The sequence below is a fragment of the Vulpes lagopus genome, chromosome 22 (assembly GCF_018345385.1).
Source record: "Vulpes lagopus strain Blue_001 chromosome 22, ASM1834538v1, whole genome shotgun sequence".
In the NCBI taxonomy this organism is placed as follows: Eukaryota; Metazoa; Chordata; class Mammalia; order Carnivora; family Canidae; genus Vulpes; species Vulpes lagopus.
In genome coordinates this window covers 17,809,974-17,828,824 of record NC_054845.1, presented here as the reverse complement: position 1 = coordinate 17,828,824, position 18,851 = coordinate 17,809,974, and the positions used below count along the sequence as shown (strand labels likewise).

General features: G+C 41.1%; 1 protein-coding gene across 4 annotated transcripts in view; it reads right to left on the bottom strand.

Annotated features, from left to right (window-relative positions):
• UNC80 (unc-80 homolog, NALCN channel complex subunit) overlaps nucleotides 1–18,851 on the bottom strand; it is a 222,738-nt gene that overhangs the window by 83,218 nt on the left and 120,669 nt on the right. For 2 of the 4 annotated variants that reach the window (XM_041737715.1, XM_041737716.1), the window contains exons 27-31: nucleotides 17,115–17,318; nucleotides 15,080–15,180; nucleotides 9,684–9,881; nucleotides 2,202–2,309; nucleotides 280–418 (exon numbers count right to left, since the gene is read on the bottom strand). In XM_041737715.1, coding sequence (XP_041593649.1) covers nucleotides 280–418; nucleotides 2,202–2,309; nucleotides 9,684–9,881; nucleotides 15,080–15,180; nucleotides 17,115–17,318 — 750 coding nt within the window. The remainder of the gene's footprint in view (nucleotides 1–279; nucleotides 419–2,201; nucleotides 2,310–9,683; nucleotides 9,882–15,079; nucleotides 15,181–17,114; nucleotides 17,319–18,851) is intronic. The other 2 variants (XM_041737717.1, XM_041737718.1) reach the window with 1 other exon arrangement.

Sequence of the window (18,851 nt, the reverse complement as noted above, 5' to 3'; positions counted from 1 at the left end):
ACGACATGCTTTGTGAAATATAGTGAAAATGTAGGTTCTGGAGAAAATTATATTTTATAATTTGGTAATGCCCTTGGAGAGACATACTCTTGTGCAGATTATGTGGTAAAAAGTAAAGGGTATACTTAGCACTTCAGCCTCCCTCCCTATAGTACAAAGCTGTGTCTAGGGTTCTGGAGATTGCTGCTGATCTGACCTAGGAGTGAAAGGGAATGGATTCACTTCTCTCTTGTTTAAATGGTGGAGTAGCAACCAAGGTCATGGGTGAACTGTCTTTACCTGCGGCCCCCGCCATGTGCTCATCCATGCTGAGCAGGAGCTCCCAGGCAGCTGGCTGGATGTCTCCATACATTTCTTCTGTCAGAATTGGTGCTGCCTTGATTAGCAGAGATAAAGGAGCAGGCGACAGGCTCATCACCTGGGAAAAGATGGAAATCACATCTTAAAATCTTTGAAGACACTGATTGCTGTACTCCTCTTGAAACCTAAGTGCCACTTCCCTTCTCCGCTTTCCTTAAATGACCTTCAAATACTTTCTAAAATGGTAATGTATTTATTGGCATGGTGTAGAATGAACTTTATACCTTATTAGTCGATGCGTACAAAGATATACTGGCTGGAGTCTTTTGTTGTTTTGTTTTTTTTTCTCATAGAGCTTATTCTACAGTCTTTGTATTAAAAATCTTAGTGGACTTTTAAAGCATCCTATTTTCCTTTCGATTAGGAGTTGATGTCCACTGAAGACAATGAGTAGCCTCTAGGTTATAAAGGAATTCCATGAGAAAGTTAGTTTTCTAATCCAGTAAACTTGGATGACATTTTCCCTTTGAAACATTGTACACTGTGGTTATTGCACTAGATCAGGCCACAAAAGTCCTATTTAATCCATTATTTCAGATGGTTTATTTTTTAAAGACTTTATTTCATTTTTAAAAAGATTTTTATTTATTTATTTGAGAGAGACAGAAAGACAGTGAGAAAAAGAGAGAGGGAGAGCATGAACAGGGGGGAGGGGCAGAGGGAGATGCAGGCCCCCTGGTGAGCAGAGTGACTGCCATGGGCCTCCATCCCAGGACCCTGGGATCATGACCTAAGTCAAAGACAGCCACTTAACTGACTGAGCCACCCAGGTGCCTCAATTTATTTGAGAGAGAGAGAAACACAAGCATGAGTGGGAGGGAGGGGCAGAGGGAGAGAGATTGAAAGCATCTCAAACAGACTTCTCACTGGGCACAGACACTGAGGCAGGGCTCAATCCCCTGACCCCGAGATCATGACCTGAGCCAAAAACTGAGAGAGTCAGATGCTCAACTGATTGAGCCACCCAGGTACCTCCATTATTTCAGGTGATAAATGTAGGTTGTGGATGGTCTAGATCTTTAACCATTTTAAAAACTTTCCAAAAGGGGGACCTGGACGGTGCAGTCAGTTAAGAGGCCAACTCTTGGTTTCAGCTCAGGTTATGATCTCATGGTCATGCTCACAAGGTCATGACCCCACAGTCAGTGAGATCGAGCTCCACTTCAGGCTCTATGCTCTGTGCAGAGTCTGCTTGAGATTCTCAACCTCTCCTTCTGCCTCTCCTGCGCTCTCTCTCTCTCTCTCTCTCAAATAAATAAATAAATCTTTAAAGAAAAGAACTTTCCAGAAAACAAGTTTTCACTCCAACTCCCCTGGGGGAATATGTGTAATGATTTAGAGCTTAGGTTTTAAGGACAATACAACAATGTGTCAAGCACTAGATAAGTAGGTAAGTATACTATCTCTTCTAATCTATGCAATAATCCTTTGAGATGGGCCTAGTGTTATAATCCCCATGGTAAAACCAAGAGAAATTAAGCAGCTCGCCCAAGGTCCCAAAGCCAGAGCGGCAGATGCAGGCTTCAAACCCAAAGTATCACATTCTAAGAGGGGTGAGCATTGTCACCACATGCTGGTGGGGTATTAGCACCATGGCATGGGGTGAGTGAGCAAAGGCATGGCTCCAGTGAGCTCCCAAGCTGTATCTCTGTGGAAGCTGCCTGGCTTACAAGAAGGGACTTTTTCCCTTGCACACTTGGTGGCACTCTTACCCACCGATTAAAGGGCTCTTCATGCTAACACTGTGCTAACTGGCACTGGATGCCTCAAGCATTAGTAAGTAAGCAGGGTACCCCTCCCTCTCACTGCTCCAGTGACGTTTCTGATCCAGGTGTCAATACCTGCAGTCTGATGTATTTCAGCATTCCAGAGTCCTTTTTCCCTTCCAGGTTGGCCTCGGAAACTCTCTTCTTCAGAGAAGGAGTCCTCAGGCATGACTTCTCTGAGCACTGCAAACAACATAAGATGTGACGAAGACTGTTGTTGTCCCCTCTCAAAAGCCACTAGTGCTGTTTCCCCCCAAATTCTCCAAACAACTGTCTTCTTCTAATGAGAGTGACAATGTAGCCCTTTTAATAGGCCCACAGTTTCTGAAAGTAATAAAAACAGTTAATTTTGGAATGAAAGGGAGCTCAGAGATATATAGCTACAAATTCTTTTTTTTTTTTTTTACCATGGTGATGGAAACTGTGGTCCAGAAAAGGAGAATAATGTGACCAAGTTAGAAAGCTGGCTCTTAGCAGAATTAAAACAGGACAAGCATCTCTTGACTTCCATTTCAGGGCCAGTTATATTCCACGAAGATGGTAAAAGCACAAATCTTTAAAAAAAAATTAAGTCAGTTAAACCTGCTCTATCTAATCATCCCTTTACAGGGCTGGATGTTACAAGTTGGCCATTTGGTCATGGGAGAAAGAATAGAGTTCACAAAGGAGTGTTAGGAAGTAAAAGATAAAAGACTCATCAAGGAAGTACAAGGTCAGAGCATTTATTATCTAGGCCTCAGGTGTAAGGTTAAATGGTTTCTTTAAAAAACCAAACTCGTTCAAAAAACAAAAACAAAACCATACTTGTCTATAGGAGGCAGCAGCTCTTTTTTCAAATTCTCTCTGGAACCAGAGTCCAGAATAAAACTGACTTCTGCATTAGTATGGAGGAGACAGGGTTTCTTCCTCCAACTCCCTAAAAGGCCAGAGCACTGGGAGAAGGATGGGTCCTCACGGTGACAGGCTCTTGTTTATTTATCCTGAGTCCTGATGGCTCCTAGGTTTGCACTCCGGGCTGTGCACAGAGGGAATTCAACCTTCTACACAGAATAAAGCTCATTTGTTTTTCCTGTTCCATGTCAAAGAAACACTTTTTCCCTCGATGCTGAGGAACAAACAGCTCCTTAAGAATTTTTGAACAGAGCTTCACAGTGCTATAGATGGAGATATTTGAAAGAAAAGACAAATCTAAAAGAACATGAATGTTCCAAGAAAGTCTTTCAAAACTCTGACAAAAAGACCCAACACAATGCATCTGGTGTGCGACTGGTATGGAATAAACTTTTAGAATGAATCTACTTCGAAACAAATGAATCAGAGCTCTTGCTGTGTTTTCTAAAGATAAAAACGTGGAGGCACATACTTGGGAACACATTTCATTTGAGGAGATAAATCCTGCATTGCATTTTATTTCTGTGAATGCAAAAACAATATACAGCAATATCCATGCCTGTTTTATGATTTGGAAACTGCTCTAAAATCATATGGCAGGCATTTTCCATATAAATGTAGGGGTGCATTTGATTTCCTTTTTAAAAAGTCAAGTTATTTTGAAAGTGGCATCTTTTGCTCTATTTATAAAACCTTACATGCAAATTGCAGAATGTCTGGAAAACACAGAAAAACTTAGAGGAAGAAAACAAAAATCCCTATAATCCTTAGCCCAGCGATGGCCATTATTTTGTTCCTTTCAGTCTTTTTGTTTTTTCATTCTGTGCATCTTAGCACGATGGTGAGGATGTCCTGTGTGTGGCACCCAATTTTAAACAACTCATTTTATTAGGAATTTATAATGAGTATCTCCCTCAGGTCATTAAATATGATTTTCAAAATAGGATTCAAAATATGATTCTTAAAGTTTGTTAATATTTCACCCTTTCTCCTCTGGTTGGACTTTTTGGCTTTTTCAGGCTTACTTTTGAACCACATCTCTTGGTTAAATTACAGGTTTTTTTTTTTTTTTCATCTGGCAGGTACCGGCTTAGAAGAAAAAGGGCAAACATTTATGTTTGCCTCTGACACTCTGGGAGTCGTAGGATTTTGATTAATCCTGTTTCCCAGGGACAGAAGGTATATGTCAAGCTTCTCAGATATCAGATATTTAATATTCTTGCAGGCTTCCCTGGGAAGCATGGTATGTTCTAGTGCCTCATCAAAGTTAAGGTGCTTGTCGTAGAGGAAAGGGAAGATTATTAGAAAGGCTTTCACTCTAGGGTGATAGGCTAGTCACTCGCCCTGAGTGACTTGTTGAGGCTTGAAAGGTAAGTATCCAAGATGTGTACTTGGGTGATGGGCACTTGGGCACCCTATGTGAGAGTCCTCAAGTCCCTCTACTGGCGTGCCCCTAACTCAGACTGACAAGGCTATGATGAGTTGTTTTTCGGCTTTCATAACTCCACATAAAACTTGGCTAGAAGACAGCTCATTGCAGGAGGCTAGTTCTTAAGGAATTTTTTGTTATTAGTGTTTCATGGAAGAGTAAGAAATTTCACTGGACTGTGAGTTGCATATGCTGGATGGAATGACACATCAAGCTGGGACCTGTGAAGAAACCCCAAAGTAGTAATGCACACCAAAGGACAGAACGTATCACCAGTAGATGGTGGCATTCATTGTTGAATCAATCTATCGGAGGGAGCAATTGTCAATGGAAGATAGCGACACAGCCCCAAGAGGTATCAGGGATCCTGGGTGTGCTTGCTGGGGGATTGGTGTAGATCTGAGATCACTGCGTTTTCTTCTCTGTGGATGTCTTGGACAAATATTCACCATATCTGGATCTGTGACTTCTCCCCTCATTCTAACCACTGTTGATGAAATTTGCAATGCAAAAACCAATCCTTTGACTGGCTAGGGACTTATCCTGTGATGTTTGGATCATAAAGAGGAGGAGTAGAGCCCACCAAACTCCTGTCCTACGGAATTAAGGGGCAGAGAGTCTGATTCATGTGGTGATGGTTGCTGGAATTGAGCAATGATGATGCAACCTGGAGATTTTCAGGTCACATACAAGATGAACAAAGCAGGAGGAGCTGATCAGGGGGCTGAGATGAGGGAGCAGATGGAGATGCAGAAAGAAGCAGAGATGAAAAACTAGGCTCAATCTGATATGGAGAGAGCTTTCATTCTCCCATTTTAGGGCTTGGCTCCTTCCTGGTCTGTCCCTGGTTTCATGAGATTCTGCTAAGTCCCTTGAAGAAACTAGTTATTGAACAAGTTTCAGTGGGTTTCTTGTAATAAAAGATTACTGATCAGAGAGGCATAACAGTTATTTTAAATAAAAATTTATTCATTTAATAATTCAAGATGTTTATTAGGAGTTAACTATATGCCAGGAACTGGACTAACCTTTGGGGATTTGCTGTGAAGTAAAACTCCCTTGGTGTTTGCCCTCATGGAGAGCATATCTTACTAGGAGAGAGAGATAACAGATAAACAAATGAAAAATCATGGTAAGTAGAAAAAGAGACAAATGACATGAATGAGGATGTACTGTGGAAATAACGTGGTATTTAAAATCTATGAAAACTGGAGTCAATCTACTGAGCTCTGAGAAAGAGATCTTCCAGGACACATATTTCATGCCCAGGGAAGTCCAAATATTTCCCCAAAGGTAACCTAGACTTTTGGGCCTCATGCATCTTTGACACATGAATATGAATGGGGAGACATTCTAGCAGATGAAATCAAGACCTAGGGCCTGGTTTGGGTCTCACAACAGCATTTTCCATAGCTTTGGAAAAATATTACTCCTGTAGGAAATCAATTGGTCTCTTGCCATCTGCATTGGTTTCACAAAATTTATAGAGACCATGCCCTCTCTTTTTCAGGCACATATCACCTTTTACCCTCCTATCTGCTTTGGCTGAAAGGAAAAAAAATTGGTTTCATCTACTCCTTTTCTCATCAGCAAGCACTAATTGAACATTTATTCTGTTAAGAACATAGCATCGGACAAGATACATATAAAAAGGAAAAATCAAAGAATTCTTTGGTGAAGGTATTATATGTGTGTGTGTGTGTGTGTGTGTGTGTGTGTGTGTGTGTGTGTAGAGTTTATAAAAAAAAAACCTCTCAAGCTCAGAAGTGCATTAAAATAGACTAACAGGATGTACAGTGTGTCCCTGAGCATTGAAATGTAGATTAGCAGATTGATCAGAGTTACATGGGTTACAGAATGTACTAGCTGCCACAAATACATTCTGCCGTAAAAGCCAATTCAAAAGGAAACAGGAATGAGATATCAATTGCTCACAAGGCTCAATTTTAATCAGAATCACTGCTTTTATTCTTGATTTATTGCCTACTCTATTTTCATTCGGGCCCTAGAAATGTAGGCATTGTTCATTTAGGTGACAGATTCAGCCCAGGAAATGGAAACATCATGAGAGAACAAAAAAGAGCTTGCACAGGAGGCTGGCATTTTGAAAATAAAATGTTTATTGCAGCAGACTCAATACATTTTTTGAAGCTCTTCACCTGCATGACTGATTTAAATATGTTAAGATTAGAAGACACTTAACTCTTGCTTTGCCTTCTCTTTGTCTTTCCAAAATGGAAGCATGCCTAAGGTTGGCAAGCCTCTTTTTCTGCTTCAGGCCAGTGTCCTGGGCTAGGGGTAGGGGTAGAGGGCACTCATGAACTAGATGGCCCCCTCAGCTGTTCAATATTTATTGTGCCTCTGCTTTAAGAGAGGAGCTTTGGTAGGTATTGCATAGGAAACTGTGCAAGACCGCCAGTTTCCCAGAAGCTTATAATTAAATGGCAGAGGAGAAATAGGGATATAAAGAGCCCCATTTTGCAGGCAGAATGATCTTAAAAACTCTCAGTGCTTGCCACTACTCATAGGATAAAAACTAAAATCCCCCCCCCCCCCCCCCCACAGCCTGGGCAGCTCTACATGGTCTGGTCTCTATCTGCCTATGCAGCGTGCATGACAGTCTGTGCTCCTCCAGTCACGGTTCTTTGTACTCATCTCTTCTCCCAGGTTGGAAAATTGTCTATTCAATTCACATCCATGCATCCTTCAGTCAAAAGTCATTTGTCACTCTACTGGAGGGGCTGTCTGATTTACCCTGACAAGTTCAAAGTCTTGTTCATAAGCTGTCTCAGCACAGTGTGTTTCTTTTTTCCCTGGACTTATTGGTGTTGCAATTTTATAGCAATTTGAGGCATTTGATTAATGTCTTATCTCTTCGACTAGGTTGTGTATATCATATTAAGACAGGGGTCCTATTTCTTTTGCCCATTACTATACTCAGCACATGGTATGGACCCAGCATGTCCATAGGTTCTTTATATTTTTTTTCCATAGGTTCTTTAAAGATTTGTTGAATATATATGGATGGATGGATGAATTAATGAGTGAATAGTTGAATGAAGAATGAGAAAAGCACAAGTAAAAGGCCATTGTAATTTAGAGGAAGGAGGGAATGAAAACAACATTAATCATCCATCATAGTATGCTCTGTGGTTAACAGTAGGAAGATCATAAATGGTTTCAAGGAGGAGGTGGCATTTGATTTGGATCCTGAAGGATGTTTGGGTTTGGCCACATATGGCTTACAAGTGAAGCTACAGTTGGAGCGGTAAGAAATCTCAGAGTATATATGGTGAACAATGAATATTAACTTAGATTGGTATATTTTTACAACTTCTAAAATACAAGGTTTTCTCTACTAAGGGAGTTTTTATATGAAGGAGAACTTACCTAAATAAAAATACATAGACATATGTATATACATACACACAAATATATATATATACACATATATATTTTTCTTTTTATGACATCATTAACAGTTCATGAAATTACTCACATTGATCTATTCCCCCATGATCTTCCCACAGATTATGTGTTGTTTGAATACCAGGAGATACATCAGAGTCTAGTTAAAAAGCTCTGGATTGATATTCCATATTTCTAAATTACAGTTCACCTGAGTATGTTATGGGTGTGAACTCTGACAGTCCTATCCTTCCAAGCCTCAACTTTTTCATCTATAAAATGGGGAGTACAGTATCTCTTACACAAGGTTTATCAGAATCAAAAATCACTTTGTCAGTGATATACACCTGCATTATAGCCTCATATATATGCTTTGAAAAAAATGCTGAAAGATCATATCCCAGAAGGCAAACAACACACTTATGAGATGCATAAAATACAGATTTTTTTTTCTTTAGGATCTCTTGTATTACCCCAGATTTCTTCAATGAACTGTATCATAATTTAAAAAATACTACTCTGTGAGTGCTAAAGCGTTACAAATTGCTGCATGAGTCAATTGTGATTTTTTTGTTACTGCTCACATTCCCTAGTTGTTTGATTTGAATTTCATCACCATCCCCCACCCCCCACCCCACCAAACCTGGCTTGCAAACTCCTCAGGAACAGGATCTTCTAATACTACTAATTAATTTTTTATTTCTCCTGGAATATTTGGTCTCATAGTGTGCCAAAGGCAGGTGCACAACGAATACTCACTGAACTGAATAGGTATTATATCAAAATCTCTTTGTCAAACCACTTGTGAGGAGCAGCTGCAGAGGCGGCTGGCCGCACTGGGTCAGGCGTCTTGGCCACCATGCCTGTTCTGGGGCAGGTGGGGTGACTCAGGGCTTCCCTGGCAGGAGCACGGCAGCCCTGGTTACTGTCTTCATTTTCTGCCAATTCAGCTGTTCAGTGTACTTGTCAGGAAAGAGCAGCTGAATGCTTAGAAAATGTTAAGTTTCTTCAAGGAGTTTCCTTTGGTCTGATCTGACCTAGATTACTCTATTATTTATCTGTGAACAAACAGTTGGGCCATTTATTACTTATTCCTCAATAAGGAACTGATAAATAAAGTCAGTTATCTATTACTGTTGTAACAAATTACCACAAACTCCCTGGTGCAAAACAACACAAATTCATTATCTTATGGTTTTGGAGGGCAGATCTAAAATAGATTGGCAGGGCTGTGCTCCTTCTGGAGGCTAGAAAAGAGCCATTTCTTTGTCTTTTCTAGCTTCCAGGGGCCGTCCCATTCTGTGGCTCATGGTCCTGCATCACTCTGACCTCTGCTTCTGTTATGACATCTCCTTCTCTGACTCTCTTACCTTCTTTTTCACTTTAAAGGAGCCATGTGATGACAATGAACCCACCTGGATAATTCAGGATAATTTCCCCTTTGAAAGATTCCTAACTCATTCACACAGGCAAAGTCCCTTTTAGGCACATAAGGAAAACTCTTCACAGGTTCTAGAAATTAGAATACAGACATCTTTGGGAGACATTATTCTGTCTATCACCATAACCAACTCATCACCACCACCGCTATGAGTTCATATTTATTCACAGAAATAAAACAAAACCTGGAAAAAGATTCCATGTTTGCTCATGGACATGAAGACAAAACTTCTTTCTTTGCTCATCTTCTGTATCTGTTCAAAATCACACAGATCTGTAACCTGGTTTATACAACTGCAGTGGCCTGAAATTTGTATTTCCAAAGAAAAGATTGCTAGGGCATCATTTTCCCCCATCGTAGGCATATTAGCAGGTGACCATTCACTCACCTCTTTCTGTTTCTTGCCCCGGAGAGCCACATGGCTGCTGTTACTCTCCCGGAGGGAGTCCACGGTGTCTCCATAGAGCAGCTTAATGGCTCTGACCAGCCGGGCACAGGAGCGGCTGTGGTGCAGGTAGCAGTGAGGGTGGCAGTAGTCAACGTGGGTACAAATGAAGCTTTGCTGATTGCACAGCAAGATCATGACCTGGAACACAGACATCACTGAAACTCAACCAGGCAATCGGGGTTGAAACCACAGTCACTCACTAAGAAAGTCCCACAAGAAAGCAGAGTTACAAGTCTTTATGAACTTGGCTTGTCCTCTCTATTCACACTTGATAGAAAGATCTTTCTGAAACAATAGAAGGTTAATAACCTTCGAAAAACTTTAACCAATTATTGTGGAATGTGTGATTTCCAAATATTTTCAAATGAAGATTCTAAATTTAAACCATATTATTTTTGCAGCTGTTAAGTTGTAGAAGGAGCCAGGTAGAAGAGCATAGACTTGTGAGAAATTCTGTGCCAAAGGATTTGGCTGGCCTTTGACAGCTGTGGGATGTCTTTAACTCTGGCCTACCTATGTGGAATTAAAAACACTTTTGCATCTTCCACCTTGGCCTAAAACCTTCTATTGAGCCTGAAACTGACTATAGAGTTTCATTTCTTCTCTCTACGAGTTCATTTTCTCCGGCTTTTGTGCCATTCTAGCTCTTGGGGTTTGATCTGGCTCAAATCCTCATATCACCTAGACTTCCCAAGTAGGATTCATGAAACCAGTTGTTGTTTGTTTTTTTTTTTTTAAAAAGGATTTATTTATTTATTCATGAGAGACACACAGAGAGAGGTAGAGACATAGGCAGAGACTGAAGCAGGCTCCTTGCTGGGAGCCCGTTGCGAGACTCAATCCCTGGACCTGGGGTCATGTCCTGAGCCGAAGGCAGACATTCAACCACTAAGCCACCTGGGCATCCCAAGAACCCAATTGTTTTAAGGATATGGTTATTCTGAGATAAGGAATGAAAGATTTTGAGTTTGTAGCTTCTTAAACTGTCTTCCTAAAAAGGCAATAGCATTCCAACATCCACAAGGCTAGTCATGAATAATCTTCTGAACGCTTCCATCCTTCATGAAACCAGTTCCCACCCCAACACCTAACCTGTAGAGATCATGTGCCATATTGAATGAAGAACATAATGTCAGTCAATGTGGACAGGGCCTATCAAACCTACTAGGTAGGGCTGCCACACATTTCCTCAGGAATGAGAGGCCCTGCTTATACCAAGGCAAAGAAAAACAACAATAACAATCAACTCCATACCTCTGTCGGACTCAGATAACAAGATCTCACACTCATTAAAGTTAAAAAAAAAAAAGGTGTCTGACCACCTATTGATCTCTCTTGAGATTCACTGAATCCAGATCTCTCCTGAGATTCACTGAATATCCCTGATATTCCTGTATGGACTGTTACGAGGCAGGGCACATATAAGAACTGTAAGGTTTCCCTTGTTATTCTTAAATCTGACTGTTAAAAAGAAATACCAAGAAAGCTTAGCAACAACAACCAAAACCAAATAAACACACAAATGACCGTATTACTGGCTTTAGTTTAGAATATTCTGATTTAGTATAATATCTGGGGTGGAGGTGACCTAGAAATCTTTGATTTTAAAATTATGGTCAGGGATGTCTTTTTGACATACATTTTATATATTTCCAAGATGCTCCTCAATGATCTCAACTTCTGGAATTAATGCACTTTGAAAACCATCCCCTGTTGAGTATGGCCTGGCCTAGTGACTTGCTTCTAACCAACAGAATGCAGCAAAGGTAAGGAGAGGTCACTTCTGTGATTAGATTGCATAAGCCAGTAACTCCTCTCTTATTACCAGACTCTCCTTTACGGGCTTTAAGAAAGTAAGTTGTCACATTGGAAAGGTTCACATAGCAAGGAAATGAGAGTGGCCTCTGGGCAACAGCCAGCTAGGAATTGAGGCCCTAGTCTAACAGTTCTTAAGTAACTGAAATTCTCTCGATAATAACACAAGCTTGGAAGCAAATTCTTTCCCATTCAAGCCTTCAGATAAGACCCCAGTCTTGGCCAATACTTTAATTGCTGTTGCCATCTTGTTGAGAGAGCCAGAAGCAGAGGACCTAGCTAAACTGTGCCAGGATTCCTGAAACTGTAGCTAATTAAGTGTGTGTTGTTTAACACACACACACACATTTATTAATATATATATTTGAATGCATAAGATTGCATTCAACACAGTGAGGAAGTCAGGATCAGAAAGGCAAGATGTGGGGAGAAAGGACATTTGCTGAGGTGAGCATATGCCACATTTCTCCTTGAGGCATAAGTGGCCAAGGAGCCAGGCAAAGCTTTAGGCAGTCTCATGAGAACTGGAAGGTAAAAACTGGAGTTCAGAATTGCTAGTGGGAAGAAGAATTAAGTGGATAAGATCCTGTAGAGAAGAGATATTCGGAGAAGTGAGACTTGGCACTTGCCTTCTAGGCATTTGTTGATTGAGTAGCTAAGAAGCCAAGTAGAAACCAGCGGACAAGTAGAATAGAGATTTTGGCAATTTTACTATGATGAGGAAGCAAAAGTGGAGTTTCTGACCCATTAAGACTGGGGGGAATTACAGGACACACCCCAGACTCTTATTGGGAACCTTGGAATGCTTCTTACTAGGAGATGTATATTGGGAAAGGGAGGAGTGGAGAGCAATACTACAAGTCAAGTCAGCTTAGTTCTTGGTAGTACTGAAGTAATCTTTGCTGTCTGCCAAAGTATGGGATGAATCTTCTTGGGAGGGAGACAGCATCATTGGGAGACTCTATAATCCTATAGTTATTTTTTTTTAATTAGTAGACTTGTTTTACAGCAGTTTAGGCTCACAGCAAAAGTAAGCAGAGTTTGCAGAGCGCTCCCAAACACTGCCTGCCTCCACATACGCACAGTGGCCTTCATTATCAACATCTCCTGCCAGAGTGGTATGTTTATTATAATTAGTCAATCTACACTGACACATCACTATCATCCAAAGTGCGTGGTTTACATTAGGGTTCACTCGTGGTGTTGTACGTTCTATGGGTTTTGACAGATGTATAATGGCATGTATATATCACTATGCTTCTATAATTTTTCAGCCACCATATCTGGTAGTCAATAAAATCACTAGGCATATTAAGGAACAGACTAAGAGAGGATATATATTGGAGTTATCAGTTATGGATTTTAAACGTGTATGATCAAAATGAAAATTCAAAAGTATTTTAGCTGAATGATAATGAACATATGATGATATATCAAATGTATGATACAGCCAAAGCTGTTCCTGGGGAACATCTACAGTTTTAAATGAATATATTAGCAAAGTAGTTGGAAATAAGTTATCTAAGTGTTTATATCAAGAAGTTAAGGAAAGAAAACATCTTAAATTCAAAGAAAGTAGAAGGAATTAATAAAGGTAACAGGAGAAATTAATGAAACAAAAATTAAACATTCCCTGAATGACAAAACCAAAACTGATTCTCTGGTTAATAAAACTGGCATCCTTCTGGCAAGACTGATTAAAAAAAGAAAGAAAAAGATATAACCTACCAACAGCAAGAAATAATAAAGGTACATCATTGTAGATCCTACAGAATTTAAAAGGATTTTAAGAGAATGTTATAAACATCTTTTTACTAATAAACATAAATATTTGGATTAAATTAACAAATTCCTAGGGGAAAAAAATGTGTTCAAACTGCTCCCAGAAGAAATAGAAAATCTGAATGGTCTGAATCATATTACATGAGTTGAATTTTTAATTAAAAACTTTCCTATAAAGAAATGTTTAGATCTAGGTTTCTACTTAAAGAACAAATAATATTGGTCTTACAAAAATACTTCATTGAAAACTAAAAAGCACTACTGAAGAATTTAAGAGGTGGGACATAAATTAATAGAGGGATAGACTGCTTCATACATTAGAAGACTCAACATAATAAGGATTTCAATTTCTCAATATTAAATGATGTTTATATTCAATATAAGGCTGCTTTGAAAGCTTTTTTTTTTATAGAAATCAATAGGTGAGGGGCACCTGGGTGGCTCAGTCAGTGAAGTGTACTACTCTGGATTTTGGCTCAGGTCATGATCTCAGGGTCCTGAGATCGAACCCTGCATTAGGCTCCATGCTGAATGCGGAGCATACTTTAGATTCTCTCTCTCCTTCTGCCCTTCCCCTCATGCTCTGTCTCTCTAAAAAAACTAATAGGTGATTTCAAATGGAAATGAATATAGCTATAAATAGACCAAGCCACCTTGAAGAGAACAAAGTTGGAGGATTTACCCTTATATGAACCAAACAAACCATAACACAACACAGTACATAATATATGATATCAATGATATGTATTTCAAAAATAGACAAAACTAATCTATGGTATTAGAAATTAGGATGGTGGTTACTGTTAGGGGAGGGTAGTGACTGGAGAGGGTGTGTGAAGGGCTTCTAGGGTACGAAAATGTTCTTGACCTACTGGTGGTTACGCAGATTGTCACCTTGTGAAAACTGACTGAGCTGTACACATAGGTTTTCTGTGTTTTTCAAGGAATAGGTTGGACTTCACTAAAGAGTTTCCTTTAAAACCAGCTGCCTCAGAGAATCTCAAAATTAGGTTCTGGGGATCACTTCCAGCCAGTTCTGGGGATCAGCCAGTTGTGAAGACACAGCACTGTAAACCCCGAGGAGCATTCTGTACCAGCCAGCCCTCATCTGACCCCACCAGGAAGTCAGATGAAAATCAAGAAGATGGTCTGGAACATGCCTAAGAGCACAGACAGTATCCAGTTGTGGATCTGATCTTATGTTTCCTTAACTCTCTCATTCTTTCCTCATGCCCAGGCCAAACCTTGAACCCTAATCCATGCCCAGAGTTTCCTTGAAATCCCCTCTCACTCATGGCCTCTGAAGAGCCCTTGGGGGCATAATCTTTGCCATCTTAGGGTCTCCATGTTCTGGTTTACAATGAGCTCTATACAGACACAAGAATGACACCATGCCCTTGCTCTTGGCAGTGTGGGATCCTGCAGAAAACTGACTGTGTTGCCTCATCTGTGGTACCCTGGCTGTCTTGGTCCCTCAGGGTTTTCCCTGACTTATGTTGACCCATGAGCCAGCCATAACAAAGAAACTGTGGTCTTAGTTAAGCTTAAAATGAATACAAACCAACAGAATACTAATTCTGGTGAGAATTCAGAGCTTCAGCTGAAATAGAGGCCTAGGGTTTTCCTTAGAGGCTAAATTGGATGGATGGTTTTCATATAATCTTTTGTCTTCACTCCACAGACCTTTCTCAATGCCAAAAGAAATTGATCTCAGGTCTCTTTCTGAGACTCCTACTTACATGAAGCCATGACATGCTCCTGTGATAATTTTCCTCCGTGCCAGCAGTACTCATTCCCTCTGGCTCGATGCTGGGCTCACTTGCACTCCAAGGACTCCCTTCTTTAAAAGAAAAATGCCAAGAAAGGTTATATTGTTCAATCTCCCTGGAGAGCATGTTGGAATGGTAGAGTTGTCCATGCTTTTGAATCCTAGGGCAGACTACCGTGGCCCAGTGGGTTAACAGGGCATAGCACTGACTTCAGTGGAGGACTGTTCCTAGGAGCTGTTCCCTTCACCACCAGCTGAACAGGCAATTGCAAAGACATTGATGATCTCTGTCATGGTGGCTTCCATTTTGAGACATGGGAGCAGAGAAGAAACAGAGTCAAGTCCTTGAATTGCTGAGATGAGCAAGTTATTGATTGAGTGGGCCCAAATCCACTCCAGACTGCCCAGACCTTGCAGGTGTAGTTAAGTAGGGACACCGAGCAACCTGCAGTGGCCATAAGTGTGCTGCTGCCCCCTCCGCTGCTGTGACACTAGTGCCACTGCTCTCAACACTCCCTGGCTTTGCCATCAGAGCTTTTTCAAAAATGGACGGTGCCTCAAACCCTCTCACCCCTCAAAAAGAAAAAAAAAATCCTAAGGGAATTTATAAGCAATTGTGATCAATCCTGGACCATCCTTTTGTCCAAACTCTTCTCTGTGGAAAAGTCTGGAGACATCTTTCAGGAATTCAGTACATTATATACCACATAAAAAAGCTTCGCCCTCAAATCTAAAAGCTTTCCTGGCTCATGTCTATGACAAAACCATGCCTCTGGGCTGCCTATTTTGATTCAACCGGTCAGGCTAAATCAATCAATTCAAATAATTAACCAAAATATCTCCCCCGCCCCACACAACTTGATGACATCCTTACAACTTCAGACTTGTAATGAAAGAAGTCACAGGGGTTTTTTTTCCTACTATCTCCTTAAAAAATAAGCTGAATCTTAACTAATGCATAAGTTAGTTATTTTCAAAGGTGAGGGTGGGTCGGTGTAGAAGTACTTCCTATTTTAGGCTCTTTTGATTAGATATACTCAGCTTCTATTTCAGTAGACTTGATCGATAATGTATCCACACTTACTGATTGACTTCTGACCACTTGCCTAGAAAGGAGAACTTTCTATCTTGCTCCTCAGACAGGCACTGAATGGCAAAGAAGAGGTACTTTAACGTTTACCTAGGCGGCTGGGGAGTCCACATAGTCTCTTACTTGCTAGTAGGATGACCATCAGGCTCATTGGAGACACATTTTGGGATTCAAGAGTCTCTTTGGATCCTATGGGGACAGCCTTCACCTCTAAGGCTTTGACTGTATACAGAGCTCAGGCTCAGGTACTTAACACACTTTATAATCATCCCTTCAGAGTAGGCGAGGAGGAAATAGAATTCTTCCCACTGAATAGTTGGAGAAAACAAACCCCTGAGACATTAGCTGACTCGCTGAAGGTCACCGTCAGGTCTTGCAATCTTTCCTGTCTGAGATTTTCGGTTTGTTTGGGTTTTTGTTTTGTTTTGTTTTACTGCAAGACAGAGACTTTAAAACATGGAAGGCCTTGAGCTCACTGCCCCCCCCACCCCCCCCAGGGAATTTCTACATTTTTGCTTTCAAGGTCCTGATGAGAAGAATGGTAGCACAAACATCTGGATTTCAAAAAACTATCCTGCCATTAAAGCATTTGCTTCCCCTAATATACTCTATCCTAGCTGCTCAAACTGTGGCCCTTGAGCTTGAGCCAGCAGCGTTAGCTTCACCTGAAAACTTCACCAGAGGCTCCCACCCCAGACCTGCCGAATCAGAACCTGCCTTTGACCACACTTGCAGATGACCTGTGTGCAGGTTAAGGTTTGAGCAGCCCCTGTCTAAAGGGTGACTGACAGTGTGGTCTAACCTGTGGCTCTGCTCTGTGTCTCCTGATGGGTAAGAACGGGCTTCAGTTGTTTCAGGGTTTGGGCCCTGTCTTCCTACCCCCCACGTCCCTGCGCACCCCGCTCCTCTATGTTACCTAGGTCAGTGACAGTGTCCCTGCTCTGGGACAGCTGCAGCTCCTCAGCCTCGGACTCTGAGTCCTGCCGTGGTAACTTGCTGCTCTTTAAGCTGCCGACCCGGCGGATGCTGGACAAGGAACCCCCCTTCTTCACCTGGAAACTGCGGGTTCCTTTAATCTGGAGCAGGCGGGAACCTCCTATCCTGATCTTCCTGCTGGGAACTGTATTAAAAGAATAAAATAGGGCTTTTTCCCCCTTAGTGTTCCCCAGCCAGTGTTAGATCCAAGCTCTCCCCAACCTGTCCCTGAACAGCCTCCTCTCTTGGCCTGGGATGAGCAGCATGTCTGGACAAGGAGCTTCCGAGCCCCCCAGTCGGGCAGCTTTGTCAGGCAGGCAGGAGGCTGGGTCCACCAGGAAGGGCTGGTGCAGCTTCTTTCTTACACACAGCTCATCAGTGCTAGGAACAACCTGCTCCCTCTCTGGCCCAGGGTTCACAAGCATGAGTGTGCCCTTGCAGCAGCAGCATCTCGGGCTGTTAACAGCACATTCACATAATAACACCATTGCTTGATTCAATGCCACACACCATTTGTGTCTGTTTTTCTTTTGAAATGGGACTCGCAGAGTTCTGGGAGTTACACAAACCCCTGGATGTAAACCCCTTCATTTTGGAATACCTCATTAAGAAATAAAAACAAGAGGCGCTTCTCTCTCCAACAGTCAGCAGTGGGTTCCGCTCAGCTCCTCAGCAATGGCACTAAAGGATCTGTTTTCACTGGTGTGCTTTGGGTGAACATGAATGTGAAATAGTTCCATTTTCAATGCACCTAGTGATGGCATAGCATCCTTCCTTCAGTCGTAAGGCTGGGTGGGATGTGCGTCCAAATGTTGCAACACCCTGAGCCAACCTTACAGTCTACATGTACCAAGAAGAGCATGAATTATTCATCTTTAGTGTTCTGGAAAAAACAGTCATCAGTGAGGAAGATAAAAGGGTAAAAGAAACACGTTTAAACTTGAAACCTACTTTTTTTTTTTTTTTTTTTGACTGAGAGCATCCTGATTTCCCATAGTCATTTACACTCCTACATCCTCTTCGTTTGGAGATTTGGTGTTGTCCCACATGGAATTTATAAGGGCAGGATAAAGAAAGTTCTCAGCGCTTTCTCGTTATTGAGAAAGGGCCGTTATTTTTGCATGATTTTCTTTTTTACATGAACTAGATTTCTTGTGAATTATTTAAGGCATGGATATTAATGTTTTTAAAAGTTCCATTCAGGAAGATTGCATTGTAGTCTTGGGTTGCTCACTCACAGGAGAGTTAGTGTGTGACCATGAGAGAACTTGTACGGCTCTACAAGATGGTAATGAAGTGTACACTCTCAATGTCATATGAGGAGCCCAGAAGAATTCCTGTTGAATAATGTGCAGTGTTTAATTCTCTGATTTACACTTGTGATTGAGAAAGATTAAAATCATCACCACTGAGCTGGCTAAGGCCTCGTGGAGCTCCCTGAACGCATCTGGGCAGACTTTTACATCTGGATAGAAATTCTTGCAGCACGCCTGGATAAATTCCACAACGACTATGGACTATGATGCTCCATTTTAATTATAGCACAAACTTCATCCACTGCATTTTTCAATATTATTTTTAGGCTTAATTGAGACTTTAATGACCTACATGAAATACATCTGAAGTAGAATATTCTCATTTTTAATGACTACTAATACAATTTCATGTCAAGCTAGAT